The sequence below is a fragment of the Prionailurus bengalensis genome, chromosome B2 (assembly GCF_016509475.1).
Source record: "Prionailurus bengalensis isolate Pbe53 chromosome B2, Fcat_Pben_1.1_paternal_pri, whole genome shotgun sequence".
Lineage (NCBI taxonomy): Eukaryota > Metazoa > Chordata > Mammalia > Carnivora > Felidae > Prionailurus > Prionailurus bengalensis.
The window spans coordinates 119,843,954-119,859,079 of record NC_057349.1 but is presented as its reverse complement, the minus strand read 5'-3'; the positions used below and the strand labels follow the sequence as shown (position 1 = coordinate 119,859,079).

Below are 15,126 nucleotides of genomic sequence, written 5' to 3'. Positions count from 1 at the left end.
CACCAAGCCCACCTCCCCAGGCATCCTACGCTCAGCTTTATTAAGGACATATTATGTGAAATGATGCACATCCTTGTGCATAAGTGCTGGAACTGTACCCAATGTGCAAAATGTCGTTTGCTGTATGATAAGCACCGTCTTAATGCATCTTTCCCTGGACACTTGTTGAGTGCCTACTACATAGTAGGTGTATATATTCAGTGCTAATGATATGAAGACGAATAAGCCAAGTCCCTCCTCTTGAAGAATTTAGCAGGGGGGAAAGACATAGGACCAGGTAATGTCAGTACAAATCGGCATGTGATAGAACATAGAGTGCACGTTTTGTTGTAGGAAATACTAAGGAGCTATACCTAGCCTGATTTGGGGATTCAGGGAGGTTTCTGGAGACATGATGTATGAGCTTATGCTCATGCTCTTCTCCAGATGAAAAAGAGTGGGAGGAAATTCTAGGTGGAGTGGAGAGTGTGAGCAAGGGTGAGGACATGTCAAGAAGTAGGGTATACGGGTCAGTGTCACTAAGGCATAATGTAAGAAGCAAGGATTGGTGGAAGATGGGCTTAGAGGCAGGATCACGTTTGGCAGGATCTTACCCGTCATTCCTAAGGTTTGGGCTTTATTCTCTGGGTGCCAGTCTTCTGTGGGAAGGTGTTCAGCCAGGGAATGATGTGATCAGATCTGCTGTTGAGTTAGATCGCTGTGGCAGCACTGTGGAGGGGGGAGCGAGGGCACAAAGACTGGTTAGATTTTAAAAATAGCCCTATTAAAACCTGTATCAAGATTATGTCAGTAGGAGGAAGAGCAGGGTGTGGACTCTGGCAATATGTAGAAGTTCTAAACTTAGTAGCTAATTGGATACAGAACAGGAAAGCAGAATGAAGGGGCTAGAATGCCAGGTTTCCGACAAGAGTAGCTGGGTGAATGTATGTTTCAGGATGTTAGAAGGGGAGCAGGCTGGCAGTGGAGAGATGCTCAGTTCAGCTATGGATATTCTGGTTTCAAAGTATTTATGGGACATTCAGCTGGAGCCCTGGTACCTGACATCACCAGCAGAGCCTGGAGCAGCACCCCAGATAAAACGTGTTAATGTGTCTGCTGGAAAATGTGGGATTATGCACCCTAAATAACTTAAAAACAGGATAGCCTTATGTTAGTTCAAGTTAGGTTTCAATGTCCAATGTGCTACAAAAGCCTTTATTTTCAGAGAAGTTTGGTCTTGGAATTAAGAATGAGGGATTTGGGTATGGGATTATATTCATAATCCTTCATAGTCTAACTGTGACGATAATTAATGCCAGAAAAATCTCTATAACACCAAAATCTAGTTCTTAACTAAGAAGAGAAGACAAAAAAAAAAAAAAGGAAATAAGGGTACAATAACTCTGCATCTTGCCACAGAGATTTTCCAAATGTTCTATAGTGAATTTTAAGGACGTAGGGAAAGAAGGTGCTTGTAGCATTTTCTAGAGTACAGGATGGTAAAAGATTGGGTAAAAATTTATAGCAGTGGTTATAGGAGACTGGGAGAAGCAGCCTACATATTGTAAAGAATCATTGAGTAAATCAATTAATAAAGAAGGAATAAACTAAACAAAAGTTCATTCCCTTTACCCCATATAACCTGGGAGATCTTCCTCTTGAGATTATTTTCTGTACCCTTTGTCCTCTCCATTTCCTCCCACCAAGGTAAGAGTCATCCAAATCACCAGCCTCTCTCTTCTAGAATGTGAAACTATTTCCCAACAGGGTAAGAAATTAGGGATATGACATGGTGAGAACATAGATTCTGGAGTCAGAAATTCTGGGTAAATCGCTTCTTAACTGTGTGTTGACCACCTGGCCCTGGGCCAACCTCTTTAAATCCCTGGTTCCTCATCTGTAACATGTGGATTCATTTTCATTCACCAAATATTTATATAATGCTTTCTGTGTGCAAGCACTTGGTACAGCCTGAGGATATTAAGATGAGCAAGACAGATACTGTCACTGTCTTCATATAGCATAATGCTGGTGGGGACACAGGCATTGAAGAGAAAACTAAGGAAATCACTAGTTGATTTTAGCTGGGACAAATGTTTCCAAAGGAAAGTAGCACAGACAATTAAACCATACAACTGGAGGACCTAACTTAATCCTAGGAGGGAAGTAAGAATGATGACAATAATAATAATAATTATTATTATTATTATTTATGGCATTTGGGGGAACTTTGATTTCATAAATAAATGTAAACAGGGACACCCGGGTGGCTCAGTCAGTTAAGCGTCTAACTCTTCATTTTGGCTCAGGTCATGCTTTCATAGTTTGTGAATTTGAGCCCCACGTCTGGCTCCGCACTGTCTTCCTTTCTCTCTACCTCTCCCCTGCTCGTGCTCAATCTCTCTCTCTCCCTGCCCCCCCCCCCCCCCGATCAAAGTAAAGAAATAAACATTAAAAATAAGTAAATATATAAACTAACAAATAAATGTAAAGAATTCAGCACCGTGCCTACACATAAAAAGTCCTCAATGAATGTTAACTTTTATTATTGTTGTTGTTGCTGCTAAAAAAAGTAACATAAACTTTTCTTTGCTCACGTGAACACTGGCTGCATTGCAAGCAGGTCCTGAGTCAACTCCTTTGTTTCTTGAGTTCTTGTCATATGCCAGATGTTCTCTCCCTTCCTATCACCTGGATTGCCTCTATCACTTCTTTCTTCATTTTAATAAAAGTAATGCATGGGCACACCTAAGAAGACAGCACTAAAATCTTGTGAAACACCGGTTTCTTCCCTAATCCATCCTGTCCTTCTTTCTGAAGGCAAACACTTTTGAATCTTTTAACTGTTTCTTCTGAAATGTACTCATCTGACATCATCTACCAGGAGCTAAAGCGGAGTCCACAGACTCAGGGCTCAGTCCCACAAGACTGGTCCCCTCCCCATTTGAGACTCCAATCGCAAGTCCAGGTTGTCACCCATGCTTCTGACCTGATTGACTGTAAATCAGGGGCTCCCGCGATCTCTGCCTTGGGTTTGCTAATTTTCTGGAATGGCTCATAGAACCTAAGAAAGTGCCTTATGTACTACTAACAATTTATTACAGAGGACATTTCAAAGAATACAAATGAACAGCCAGATGAAGAGACACATACGGCAAGGTCTGGGAGTATCCCAAGCATAGGAGTTTCTGTCCCATGGCGTTTGGGGTATGCCACCTTCCCATCATGTAGATACGGCCTTCTTGTTCACCAACCTGGATTCTCTCTGAACTCCATACTTTAGGGATTTTCATGGAGGCTTAATTTCATGGACATGATTGATTCAAGTTATTGACCATTGGTGCTTAATTTAGCCTCCAGCTCCTCTTCCCTCCGCAGATATAGGGGTGGGGATGGCGACGCTGAAAATTCCAACTCTCTAACCAGGTGGTTGGTTTCCCTGGTCACCAGTTTCCATCCTGTGGTTATTTAAGGCTCTCCAAAAATCTCCTCATTAACATGAACTCAGTCGTGGTTGAAAGAGGCTTGTTATTAGTAACAAAAGCCCCTGTTTTCACATTTCACCTTTCATCACTAAGGAAATTCCAAGGATTTTAGAGTTTTTCTTGCCAGGCACTAGAAAAAGACCAAATATATTTTTCTTACTACATTTTCTTACACAGTACCACCCACTTCCTTTGTTGTTGTTGGTGTTAAGTTCCTGGAAGATCACTCTGAGTGGGTGATAAAATATTTTCAACTTACAAGTCTCAAAATGCCTTTCCTTTCATATTTGATGGAGGATTTCCCTAAGTATAAAATTCAAGGTCATTGTATTGCTACTGAGAATTCTTGAGTTATTTTGATTCCTGGTGCTTTGTATGTGTATCCCTCTTCCTACTGTTTCCTCAGAAACCTTATAGAATTTCCTCCCCTCCATGGTTTCCTCTTCTGGAACTCCTATTTTTGGAATCATGTGTTTTTTGGGTTTGTCCTCTAATATTTTTGTATCTTTTCTTTGTTTTCTTTCTTTCTTTCTTTCTTTCTTTCTTTCTTTCTTTCTTTCTTTCTTTCCTTCCTTCCTGTTTTTTCTTTCTTTCTTTCTTTCTTTCTTTCTTTCTTTCTTTCTTTCTTTTTTCTTTCTCTCTTTTTTTCATTTACTCCTCTTGATCTTTCAAGCCTTACATTGAGTCATTTATTTTTGTTGACATGTTTTTATTTTTCAAGAACTATTTTTTTTGCTTTATGAGTTTTTTTCTGTTGATGTTGTTTTGTGGATCCAGTATTTTATCTCTCTGAGACTGGTAAGGAATTTTTTTTCTTTTTTTCTTTCTTTTAAATGTTTATTCATTTATTTTGAGAGAGAGAGAGAGAGAGACAATAAAGGTGAGTGGGGGAGGCACAGAGAGATGGGGGAGAGAGAATCCCAAGTGGGTGCTGCACTGTCAGTGCAGAGTTTGAAAGGGGGCTCAATCTCCAGAGCTGTGAGATCGCAACTTGAGTCAAAATCAAGATTCAGACACTTAACTGACTGAGCCACCCAGGTGCCCTACAGAAAATTTTTTCTTGAAGCTTCTTCTCTTTAAATAGTCTCTTTTTCCCTAAAGTTTCTTTTATCTACCTGTTCTGCTCTCTCTTTCATGTTAGAAGCTTTCCTCAGAAATGTAGTAACCCTTTAACCTTACCAAAAACTAAGTCAAGGGCCGAGCATGAGTGATATTTGCCCACTTAAACTTCAAAGTAGGGTGATCTAACCAGGCATTTTGTTAGGGGAAACAGTAAGTAAGTATATTTGGAGTAAGTATATTTGGAGACTTCCTCTTGGGAAGGGTCAGGTTTCTCAGTCTTTAAAATTCTTCTAATTCTCTTCCTGAATAATGTTATCTAATTTAGCAAATTGAAATACAGGGTGCCCTAGTAAATTCAAAGTTTGGATAAACAACAAATATTTAAAAAATATAAGATTGTCCCATTCAATATTTGAGACATACTTACACACTAAAAACCATTTTTGATACTATTAGTATATTTAAACTTCAAATTTAAATTGGGCTCCTGTCCTGTATTTATCTGGTAATTTTATTTCTGAAGGGTAAATTCATTGCTGACAGCATCTAGAGAACCAGGTGGGAGCAATGACCTTGCTGGATGCATCCATGATGGAGGGGGATGATCTCAACAAAATTTCATTCATGTAATCCCCTTCAACCAGGTTTTTCAAAACCTCTACTAAAAATCATCTGCCTTACCCTCTCTGGGAATAAATGCCCCATCTTTTACTGGAATAGAAGAAGGAGAGTTGCCCATCCATGGTGGGGGACTCAGAATCTGAGGCATCCTTAACAAATTCCTACCAATTTTCCTTACACTAGCCACCACAACTTTACCAGTTCCTGAGGTACCTGGTGCTCCCAGGGGCAGAATCTTCTGAGTATTCTGCCGTGTAGATAGGGTTGATTCGTGGTTCTCTTATTGCCAGATTAGGACTTGGCTTTCCTTAGGCTTGGGAAATCAGTCACTACTTTTGCATCAACCGTCCCAACTTCCAACATTAAGCCATGCTCTAGCCTCCTGTTTTCCTATCCTTATGGGTTCATGTCTTAAACAAACAAACCAAGTTTGGCTTAGGTAAGATATAGGGAATAAAATAGACGCATGTATTCATTGTTCCTTTATCTGAAAGCTATTTGTATCCCATCTTAACATACTTGCTCTAAAGCTCTTACTCTCTGACTTCAAAAGTAGAAACAGGGAGACCAGTTAAAGCTGTTGCTTTAGTCAGGCAGGAGGTAAGGTGGCTTGAAATAAGGTTTGGAAGATGCAGTACAGGTTCAATGAATATGGATCTTCCTTTTGGGGACTTTGCATCTGCATAGTGAGATGACTTCTATTCTTAGATTTTACATTTACATTTACATGTACATTACATTTACATTATTACGTAGTAGAGTAGAGTAGAATATAACTGTGTAGTATAGTGAGAACTATTTCAGTTCTTGCTCAGATATAAAGTGTGTGACTTTTCCCATTCACGGGGATTGCCTCTAGATCAACTCTAGGGTTCATTACAACTTTAAATTTCTTTTACTGCGGGAAACAGGCAAAAATGTAGAGATGAAACTAGATTTAACCTTTTGGGAAAAAAATGGAAGTCAATGATTAAAAGCATTGCCAGCTTGAGAACAATGAGGGTATAGTTGTTCATCGCTATAGACCAAGGGTCTGATTGTTTCTTCATGAGATTTAATCTGTTTGACAGTGAATGGCAGAAAGCATTAGGGTCTGAAGTCGTTTATTTTTATTACTAGTTGAATTAGCTATCCATCAATGAATTGAATTAATCGAATGGAAAAATAACATTATTTTATCAAACAAAAGAGCCTAGGCATTGCAGAGGCAATATTTGTAGGTCAGAAGGGTGCATCAGTTGGCTTTCTTAGGACTCACTGGTTTGCATTTACTTTCCTAGATTTGTACTCTGCTGAAGTGTAAAACACCAAACTTACGCACTTGTGGTGATGCGGTTGAATCTGCTTCCACCAGGTTTGAAATGTTTTCCCTCAGTGGCACTTTTGGAACCCGATATGTCTTCCCTGAGGTGTTGCTGAGTGACAGTCAGCTTGCACCTGGGGAATTTCAGGTAAGAATCTTTGCTGAATATTGACAATTCATTTCATGTAAGAGGGAGTACTTTTTGAGTATGAAACCGACTCAAGTGTTTACAAATATCACAAAAATCTCCATTTAGAAAGGATAAAATTGTTCTTAGGAATCAGGAGGCACACTGAGCAGGCTGAATTTTTTGTCTGGAAATTCTTACTATAGTAATTAGTGTCCTTGAGAATAATATATATATGTATATACATATATATATTATGTACATAATATATATGTATATATATTATGTATACATATATACATAATATATATATTATGGAGACTACTGGGAGGAGGCTGGCTGTTTCGGATCCCCTGAGTAAGAAGAAGACTCCAGAAGGGTTTTAGGACCAGTCTCACCAGAGGGAACCCCTTCACATCAAGAGCAGTGATAGCCTAGCAAAAATAAAGGGAGTTCCTTTCATTGTTGTGTAAAGAACTTCTGTGATCACAGGAGGAAAAAGAAGGAAGGAAAAGCTGAGGAGAGAGAATCTGATGGTAGCTGAAATTGTCAAGAAACAAAACACGTTTTTTTTTTTAAAGGCCGGAAATAGTTCCTTACTGTATAAGCTCTGCCCAGCCACATTCTTCCCCTGGCTTTCCTGCAGGTTCTGCTCTTACTCTGTATTCCTTGTAGGAACAGCTACTGTGGGGCATTGGGTCAATGAACATGGTGGGGGGCTGTGGTGAGCGAGTGACAGGGTTGACAGAGGTTCAGCTCAACCCCCTCAGTCAGTCCCTTCTGTCCACTTGGAAGAGCCTATTTTGCCTGAGAGCATTAGATTTCCCAAACCCATTGCTTTATGCTTGTTTCCTCATGGAATGCTTCCTCAAATAAGTCAATTATAAGATATTGACTGTAGCCATTTCAATAATAAATGAATCCATGCCAACTCCACACCTCCAATTTTTCCCGTGATCTGCACCATTTCAAAATTTCTGACCGAAGGTAGCCATTATTATTTTTACTGTTTCTTCATGCAGTTGCCCTGAATTTTAAAAGCGTGTGGTGGGGTTGTAGAACTTGCAGGGAGACCCGGTTAACTTCTCTGTGCTTTAATTAGGTGTCAAGTGATGGACGCTTGTTTAGCGTGAAGCCGCCATCGGGACCTGTCTTGACCGTAACTCTGTTTGGGAGGTTGTACGAGAAGGACTGGATATTAAAGGCTTCATCAGACCTCAGGGCACAAGCACCACGAGTAATGCTCGTAGTTATAGCACTGACTGTGTGCTCATTCAGTTGGTAAAATAGTTCTATTTCCCTTTTTATTTTGCACGATTTAAAAAATGATGGGTGACAACAGAAGCATGGATCTGGGCTTTTGATAAGAGTGGTCATGGTCTTTTGTACAAGGGAATACAATTATTTATACGTATGTATTTCTCTGTTTTTAGACGCATACACACACACACACACACACACACACCCCAGATAATAGAAGCCAGATACACAGTGACATAATTTTGAAAGGCAAAATCCATAAAATGAGAATAACAATTATACCCACATTTTAGGGATTTTTGGTGAGGAAAAAAAAATACACTTACAGTCCTTAGACCAGTTACTGGATCATGGAAAGGACTGCACGTGTGCTAATCACAACTGTGAATGGCTGTCACAGGAAAACCATGCACGATATATTGACTGCTAAAACTATATCACTCTAATTGTCTAAAGTGCAAACATTTTCCAATGGTTCAGTCACCCTGCATATTTCAGTTAGAAAATCAGTGAATTTGGGGTGCCTGCGTGGCTTAGTCGGTTAAGCATCTGACTTGAGCTCAGGTCATGATCTCAAAGTCCATGAGTTCAAGCCCCGTTACTGCGCTCTGTGCTGACAGCTCAGAGCCCGGAGCCTGCTTCAGATTCTGTGGCTCCCTCTTCTCTCTGTCCCTCAGAGCATGTCTCTCAATGAATTCAACATCAGCTAATTGGCTTTGGCTTGGTACCTAGCAATGAGGTATTCTAGAAGGCAGCTGGGCTTCCACCTAGGAACTTGTTAGAAAGCCTTCATGTTTTTTGTGGTTTTCAGCATCTCTTTAGTGTTTTGTCTACCTTGTCAGCCTATAAGTATAGTAATAAGGAGGCTCTAAGACATTTACCAAATCTGGCCTGTAATCTATTTTTGCATAGCCCGTTAGCTAAGAAAGGGTTTTATGTTTCTAAATGGTTGAAAAAGAGGAAGAATCCCAAGAAGAAGAATATTTTGTGATACATGAAAAAGATCTAAAGTTCAAATTTTAGTCTTAATACGTAAAGTTTTATTGAACACAGCCACGTTTGTTTAAGTATTGCTGATGACTGGTTTTTTTTTAATTAAAAAAAAATTTTTTTTTAACGTTCATTTACTTTTAAGACAGAGAGACACACAGCATGAACGGGGGAGGGGCAGAGAGAGAGGGAGACACAGAATCGGAAGCAGGCTCCAGGTTCTGAGCCATCAGCCCAGAGCCTGACTCGGGGCTCAAACTCACAGACCGCGAGATCGTGACCTGAGGTAAAGTCGGACGCTTAACCGACTAAGCCACCCAGGTGCCCCTGCTGATGACTGTTTTTATGCTATGGTGACAAAGTTGGGTAGTTATGACACAGAAAAGCTGTTATGGCCAGTTATGGCCAGTTATGGCCAGAACAGCTGCAAATATTTACTGCTTGGCCCTTTCCACAAAAAGTTTGTTAACTCCTGCTCTGAAGTATTAAATAACTACAGATGTTAGTATTAAAAGCCTTTAAAGCAATTCAGTGGGCAAATTGCCTGTGTCTTTCATAAAAAGAGAAATAGAATATCTTTATTTGCTTTGTATTATATACCATCATGCACACATGTGCAAAGATTGCCTTGATTAACGTATGGCCAAATGTGCTAAGTAGATTAATACCCCAAATAAGATCATTTTTATAAACATGGTTGATATCCATTCACTGTAAGATACCACATCACAAAGCTTTTTGACGGATTTGGTATGTTCTCAAATTCCTGGGAGAAAGCACATTAGTTTTTATTTTCAAATTTTTCCTGGAGATCAACTAAGAACTATTCATATGAATACACTATCTGGTATTTTAACTTCGGCAAACTCACCAGCTTGCCTTAGAATGATTTTTCTTAAAATTAAACATTACAGGCAATGAATTTACTTTTTTAAAAATGGTATTTACAACATCCATACCCAGATCTGATTACTTTTTCACTGTGCATTTCTTTAACACATGCATACGTATTTGACGATAGTTTTGATGTGCTTTTTAACTGTGATTTTTATTTCTTTTGCGTAAAAAATTTGTAGTACTCTTTTAATACAAACAACCCAATTCCAAAAAAGACCAATGCTCAAATATATGTTCCTTAATCTCTTTATACCTTGATCAATTTGAATGGTCCTGTCTATGGCCATACCACCCTGAACGCACCCGATCTCCTCTGAATGGTCCAGAGAGCAATTTTTGATACTTCCTCATTTAAAGATATCATTTGTTATCAACTTCATGATGATGATGTAACCACTTCCTCTCTCACTGTGGTAGCCTTTTTCCAAGCTGGTCCCCAGTGATTCCCACCCAGGCTCCATGGAGAAATTCTCCACGATTAATTGTTTTGTTGCTATTGATTCTTATATTAACTTTTATATAGCTTCTGAGCCTTGTCACTTATAATAAATATGAATTCATTCTTACTTGTATTATAACACATATCTGTTATTCAGCTCTGCTTAAGTGTTCTATTGATTTTACTTATTTGGTCTTTTAGTTTTTTTATCGGAACAATCTATTTCAGGTCTCCTATAGGCTGAATTATGTCCCCCCTCAAATTCACGTATTGAAGTCTGAATTCCATACCTCAGAATGTGATTGCATTTGAAGATAAAGTCTTTTAAGAGGTAAAATGATGGCATTAGGGTGGGCCCTAATCCAATATGACTGGTATTCTTATAAGAAGAGAAGATTAGGACATAGACACTATGGAAACTATGTGAAACTATGTGAAGACACAAAGGAAGATGGCCATCTACAAGCCAAGGAGAAAGGCCCTCAGAAGAAATCAACCCTGTTGACAGTTTGATTTGGATTTCTGGCCTCCAGACTCTTGAGAAAATAAATTTCTGTTGTTTAAACTAATCCGTGGTACTTTATAATGGCAGCCCTAGAAAACCAGTACAAATTCTAATCCCCTCTCCTCTCCATTTCTACCATAAATTGAAGCTTAAACAGAATGGTTACCTAGTTAAGAAGATCCAGCTATCCTGGTTCCATGAGACTCAACTAGATACTCTCAGAGAAGCATTGCTGATGAACTGATGCTGAAACCATCAGACCATCTGGATGTTGGGAAAGCAGAAAGTCACACGGATGAAATCATGTAATTGATCTGTCCTTAAATATTCTTTTTTAGTAACAAAAGAATCTGTTGATACAACTTAGTGAAACAAAGGACATCGTTGAAGTCAAAAACATCTCTCAACCGGTAGACTATCCACATAGCCCGAGATCAGCCCCACACTATACGAAGCATGCCCTTCTGCAAAGGAGAGCATGATCCATACCAGTAATATATCATTTTGAAATAAACATGTTTGTGGTAGATACTTTTCAAAAAAATACTATCTCATCCAATAATATTTGAGTAAAATTCACCTTATACTTTTGGGTGATGTTAACTACCTTTTAAAAAGGGCCCATTAGAAAATAACCCCCTATGTATTTAGGGACCACAATCATCATGGCAAGCCTCAATACTTCATACAATTTTAATTTAAAAAAGAAAATTGTTGTAACGGTGTTAAGTTTAAAATATTAAAGCCTTCGATAAACCCTAAGGGCTTCTTTGCTATTCTATTTTGGCAAATATATCACATATCCATTGTAGCACAGCAAATTACTGGCAATGTAACAGCTTAAAACCGCAAACATTTATTATCTGACACAGTTTCTAGGAGTCAGGATCTGGGAATGGCTTAAATGGGTTTTCTGGCTTAAGTTCTCTCTTAAAGTTGTAATAAACCTGTCCCCAGGGTTACAATCATCTTAAGTTCCTCTGGGCTTGAAGACTCCACTGCTAAGATCACTCACATGGTTGTTGATGGTCCTCAGCTCCTTGCTGGAAGCTGGCTGTGGCCTTTTTCCTTATGCATGGGCTACCTGAAATTTTTCACAAAAAAGCAACTGGCGTCTCCAAGAGTGAGTGATGAGATAGACAAATATATCTATCTATATCTGTATCTATATCTATACCTACATCTATATCTATATCTATCTATATCATTGATATCTATATCATCTATAGCTATCTATATCCATATCATGTGTATCTATATCATCTATATCTATATATAGAAGGGTGTGGATATTTCAGTCTTTTATAGCCTAATTTTGGAAGTGATATCACTTCTGCCATATGCTCTTTGTCACACAGACCAACAGTGGTACAATGTGGGAGAGAATCACACAAAGGTAAGAATATCAAGAGACAAGGATCTTTGCAGATCAATTGGGATGCTGGCTGTTACGATAAGTATGTATTTATATTTATATGTATTTCTATATAATTTTAAAACATAGGACCGTTTCCTTTTCTTTTTGCTATATATGTAATATGTCTTTCAAAATATACTCCCAATATTTACATCTGAAAAGTATTGTGCCAAAGGACTTTCTACAATTATTTTCTATGCTAAAGATTAAATAATTTAATGATTTCTGCTCTTGGTAAAATTTAAATTGGTTGGATTAACTCATTTGTGGTGGCATCATCTCCTGATACACACCTGTGACTTTTACATTCACTTCTTAGAAGTCTACTTTATAAAAGAATACACATTAAAAAGTAACATAGAATAGGGGTGCCTGGGTGGCTCAGTCGGTTGGGCGTCCGACTTCGGCTCAGGTCATGATCACGCGGTTCATGAGTTCGAGCCCCGAATTGGGCTCTGTGCTGACAGCTCAGAGCCTGGAGCCTGCTTCGGATTCTGTGTCTCCCTCTCTCTGCTCCTCCCCCACTCATGCTCTCTCTCTCTCTCTCTCTCTCTCTCTCTGTCTCTCAAAAATAAACAAAGCTTAAAAAAAAAGTAACATAGAATAAACAGCATAAGTTCCAGAATCATTAATTCATGAAATGACACTACTAGGAAAAAGAGTCTTAAGAACATCAATATATTAACTGTTTTTTTTTTTTCTTTTGAATCAGCAAGGATTTTTTTCTACTAATCTATAAAAATATAAAACAAATGGAAAGTAACAATTGAAGTGTTCCTGAATATGGCAACAATCAACTAGAAAGTCATTATCAATGTCAAAAGCTGCTCTGAAATCTATCACTTGGCTCTTACATCAAAAATTAACCTCGCATTCCCCACATTCTTCCAATTCTCTATTCTGGATGTCTTGAGTGTATTCCTTTTTTTTTTTTTTTTTAAATTAAAAAAAATTTTTTTTTAACCTTTATTTATTTTTGAGACAGAGAGAGACAGAGCATGAACGGGGGAGGGTCAGAGAGAGGGAGACACAGAATCTGAAACAGGCTCCAGGCTCTGAGCAGTCAACACAGGGCCCGTTGCGGGGCTCAAACCCACATACCGCGAGATCATGACCTGAGTCGAAGTCGGACGCTTAACCGACTGAGCCACCCAGGCGCCCCTTGAGTGTATTCCAAATGCATTACCTTAATTTTGCTTTTGTAATCACCAAGTCTTGGATGGGGAAAATACCTATATCCACGAGTAATACTGTAGCATGCTGCCATAATCAATGTTTAGTGTTTTAAGTACAGACACTACAAAACCAAATTTCTTTCACTCTGCTATACTTTTTCTTTATTGTGTGTATTAGTCAGGATAGGCTAGCTTGTGGCGTAGTAACAAATAAAAACAAAAATCTCCTGGCTAAATAAGATGAAAATTCATTTCTCACTCAAAGGATACTCCAGGGCAGCTAGCCTCTGTGTCAAAGCTCAGAACCTCAGGCTTTTTCATTGTGTGTTGTTGTCTTATTACCAATGCTCCCATAATTTCTGGAGCATGACAGAAGAATATGGAGAAATTGCACACTGTCTTTTAAATGCTTTCATCTAGGAAACCGGGCATGAGCAACCGGGTGGCTCAGTTGGTTGGGCATCTGACCCCAGCTCAGGTCATGATCTCGTGTTTTGTGAGTTTGAGCCCCACATTGGGCTCTGTGCTGTCAGTGTGGAGCTCACTTCAGATCTTCTGTCCCCCCTACTCTGCCCTTCCCCTGCTACGTGTGCTCTTTCTCTCTCTCAAAAATGAATAAACATTTTTAAAAAATGCTTTCATCTAGTGATACTTGTCATTCCCATTTGTATTTTCTTGGCCAAAGCAAGTCCTATGGACTTGCCAAATTTAAATGCACAGAAAGCATAATTTCCCTGTGTGTCCAGGAAAGGGAAGGGATTCATAAATATTGGTTAGCACTAGTAATAGCTATCATTTAATGAAAGTCTTCAAAGGCATGCATCTTGCATTCTTTTTCCACTTCCATTTATTTCCACCCAATAAATGTCTGCCATGAGTCACCAGCACTGCTATTTATCATTTATTTTCCAATGTATAGTGAGACTATAATCCTTGCCTCCTACCCCATACTTCGTTGACAGCCCCATGTGCCTGCCAATTGCAAGCCAAGATGACCACTTCCTTCAAACTTTACTTGCCCTTTCCATTAATCTGAAGGCAACTTCACCTGTGTCTTCTTACCCAGAGTATGCAAAGACATCACTAATGTCTTACGTATAGTGTTTCATAGTTTACAAAACATTTTCAGATACATTTTCTATTATTTCACAAAGTGGGTACTTTTTTTTTTTCTTCTTCCATTTTTTACCTTAGAGAGCAAAGTGTTGTTTTCTGCTCTTCTTACTTAGGTGTATCAGATATCAGATCCTCAAATGGGAATCTTTTAATTTTATGTCCAATGCTTTTTCTAGTATTACAGGTTACTAATGGTTTCTTACACACTAGACTGTGGCTTTCTGAAAGACTCAGTGTTAATCTTGTTGATTGAAATGCTAGATACTGATTATTTGCTTAGTGAGCTGGACACTGATTGTTTGCTTAGGATTATTATTATATTTTTAAGAATATTTTTAAAATTTTTTTAATGTTTACTTACTTTTGAGAGACAGAGAAAGAGAGAGAGAGAGAGAGAGAGAGAGAGAGAGAGAGCGCAGGAGAGGGACAAAGAGAGAGGGAGAGAGAGAATCCCAAGCAGGTTCCATGCTGTCAGCATAGAGCCTGATGTGGGCTCAAATTCATGAATTGTGAGATCATGACCTGAGTCAAAATCAAGAGTTGGAAGCTTAACCAACTAAGCCACCCAGGCACCCCTTTGCTTAGTGATTATTAAAGCCAGATTTTAATTGCATCCTTACCTTTACAGGAAAGATATGCCACATTCTACATAGTCTCATAGCTTTAATAGCTCAGACTTTGACAGAATGCAGGATGAGAGCTAAGGTGAAAGTACACGATTAATATTAAAGCATATATATCTCCTGGAAC

General features: G+C 38.7%; 1 protein-coding gene across 3 annotated transcripts in view; it reads left to right on the top strand.

Annotated features, from left to right (window-relative positions):
• Positions 1-11,430, top strand: part of LOC122489999 (pantetheinase) — a 67,338-nt gene extending 55,908 nt beyond the window's left edge. For 2 of the 3 annotated variants that reach the window (XM_043592394.1, XM_043592395.1), the window contains exons 8-10: positions 6,428-6,598; positions 7,680-7,858; positions 10,392-11,430. In XM_043592394.1, the coding sequence (XP_043448329.1) occupies positions 6,428-6,598; positions 7,680-7,858; positions 10,392-10,407 (366 nt within the window). In that variant the 3' untranslated portion in view covers positions 10,408-11,430. The remainder of the gene's footprint in view (positions 1-6,427; positions 6,599-7,679; positions 7,859-10,391) is intronic. The other variant, XM_043592396.1, reaches the window with a different exon arrangement.
• The last annotated feature ends 3,696 nt before the right edge of the window (positions 11,431-15,126 follow it).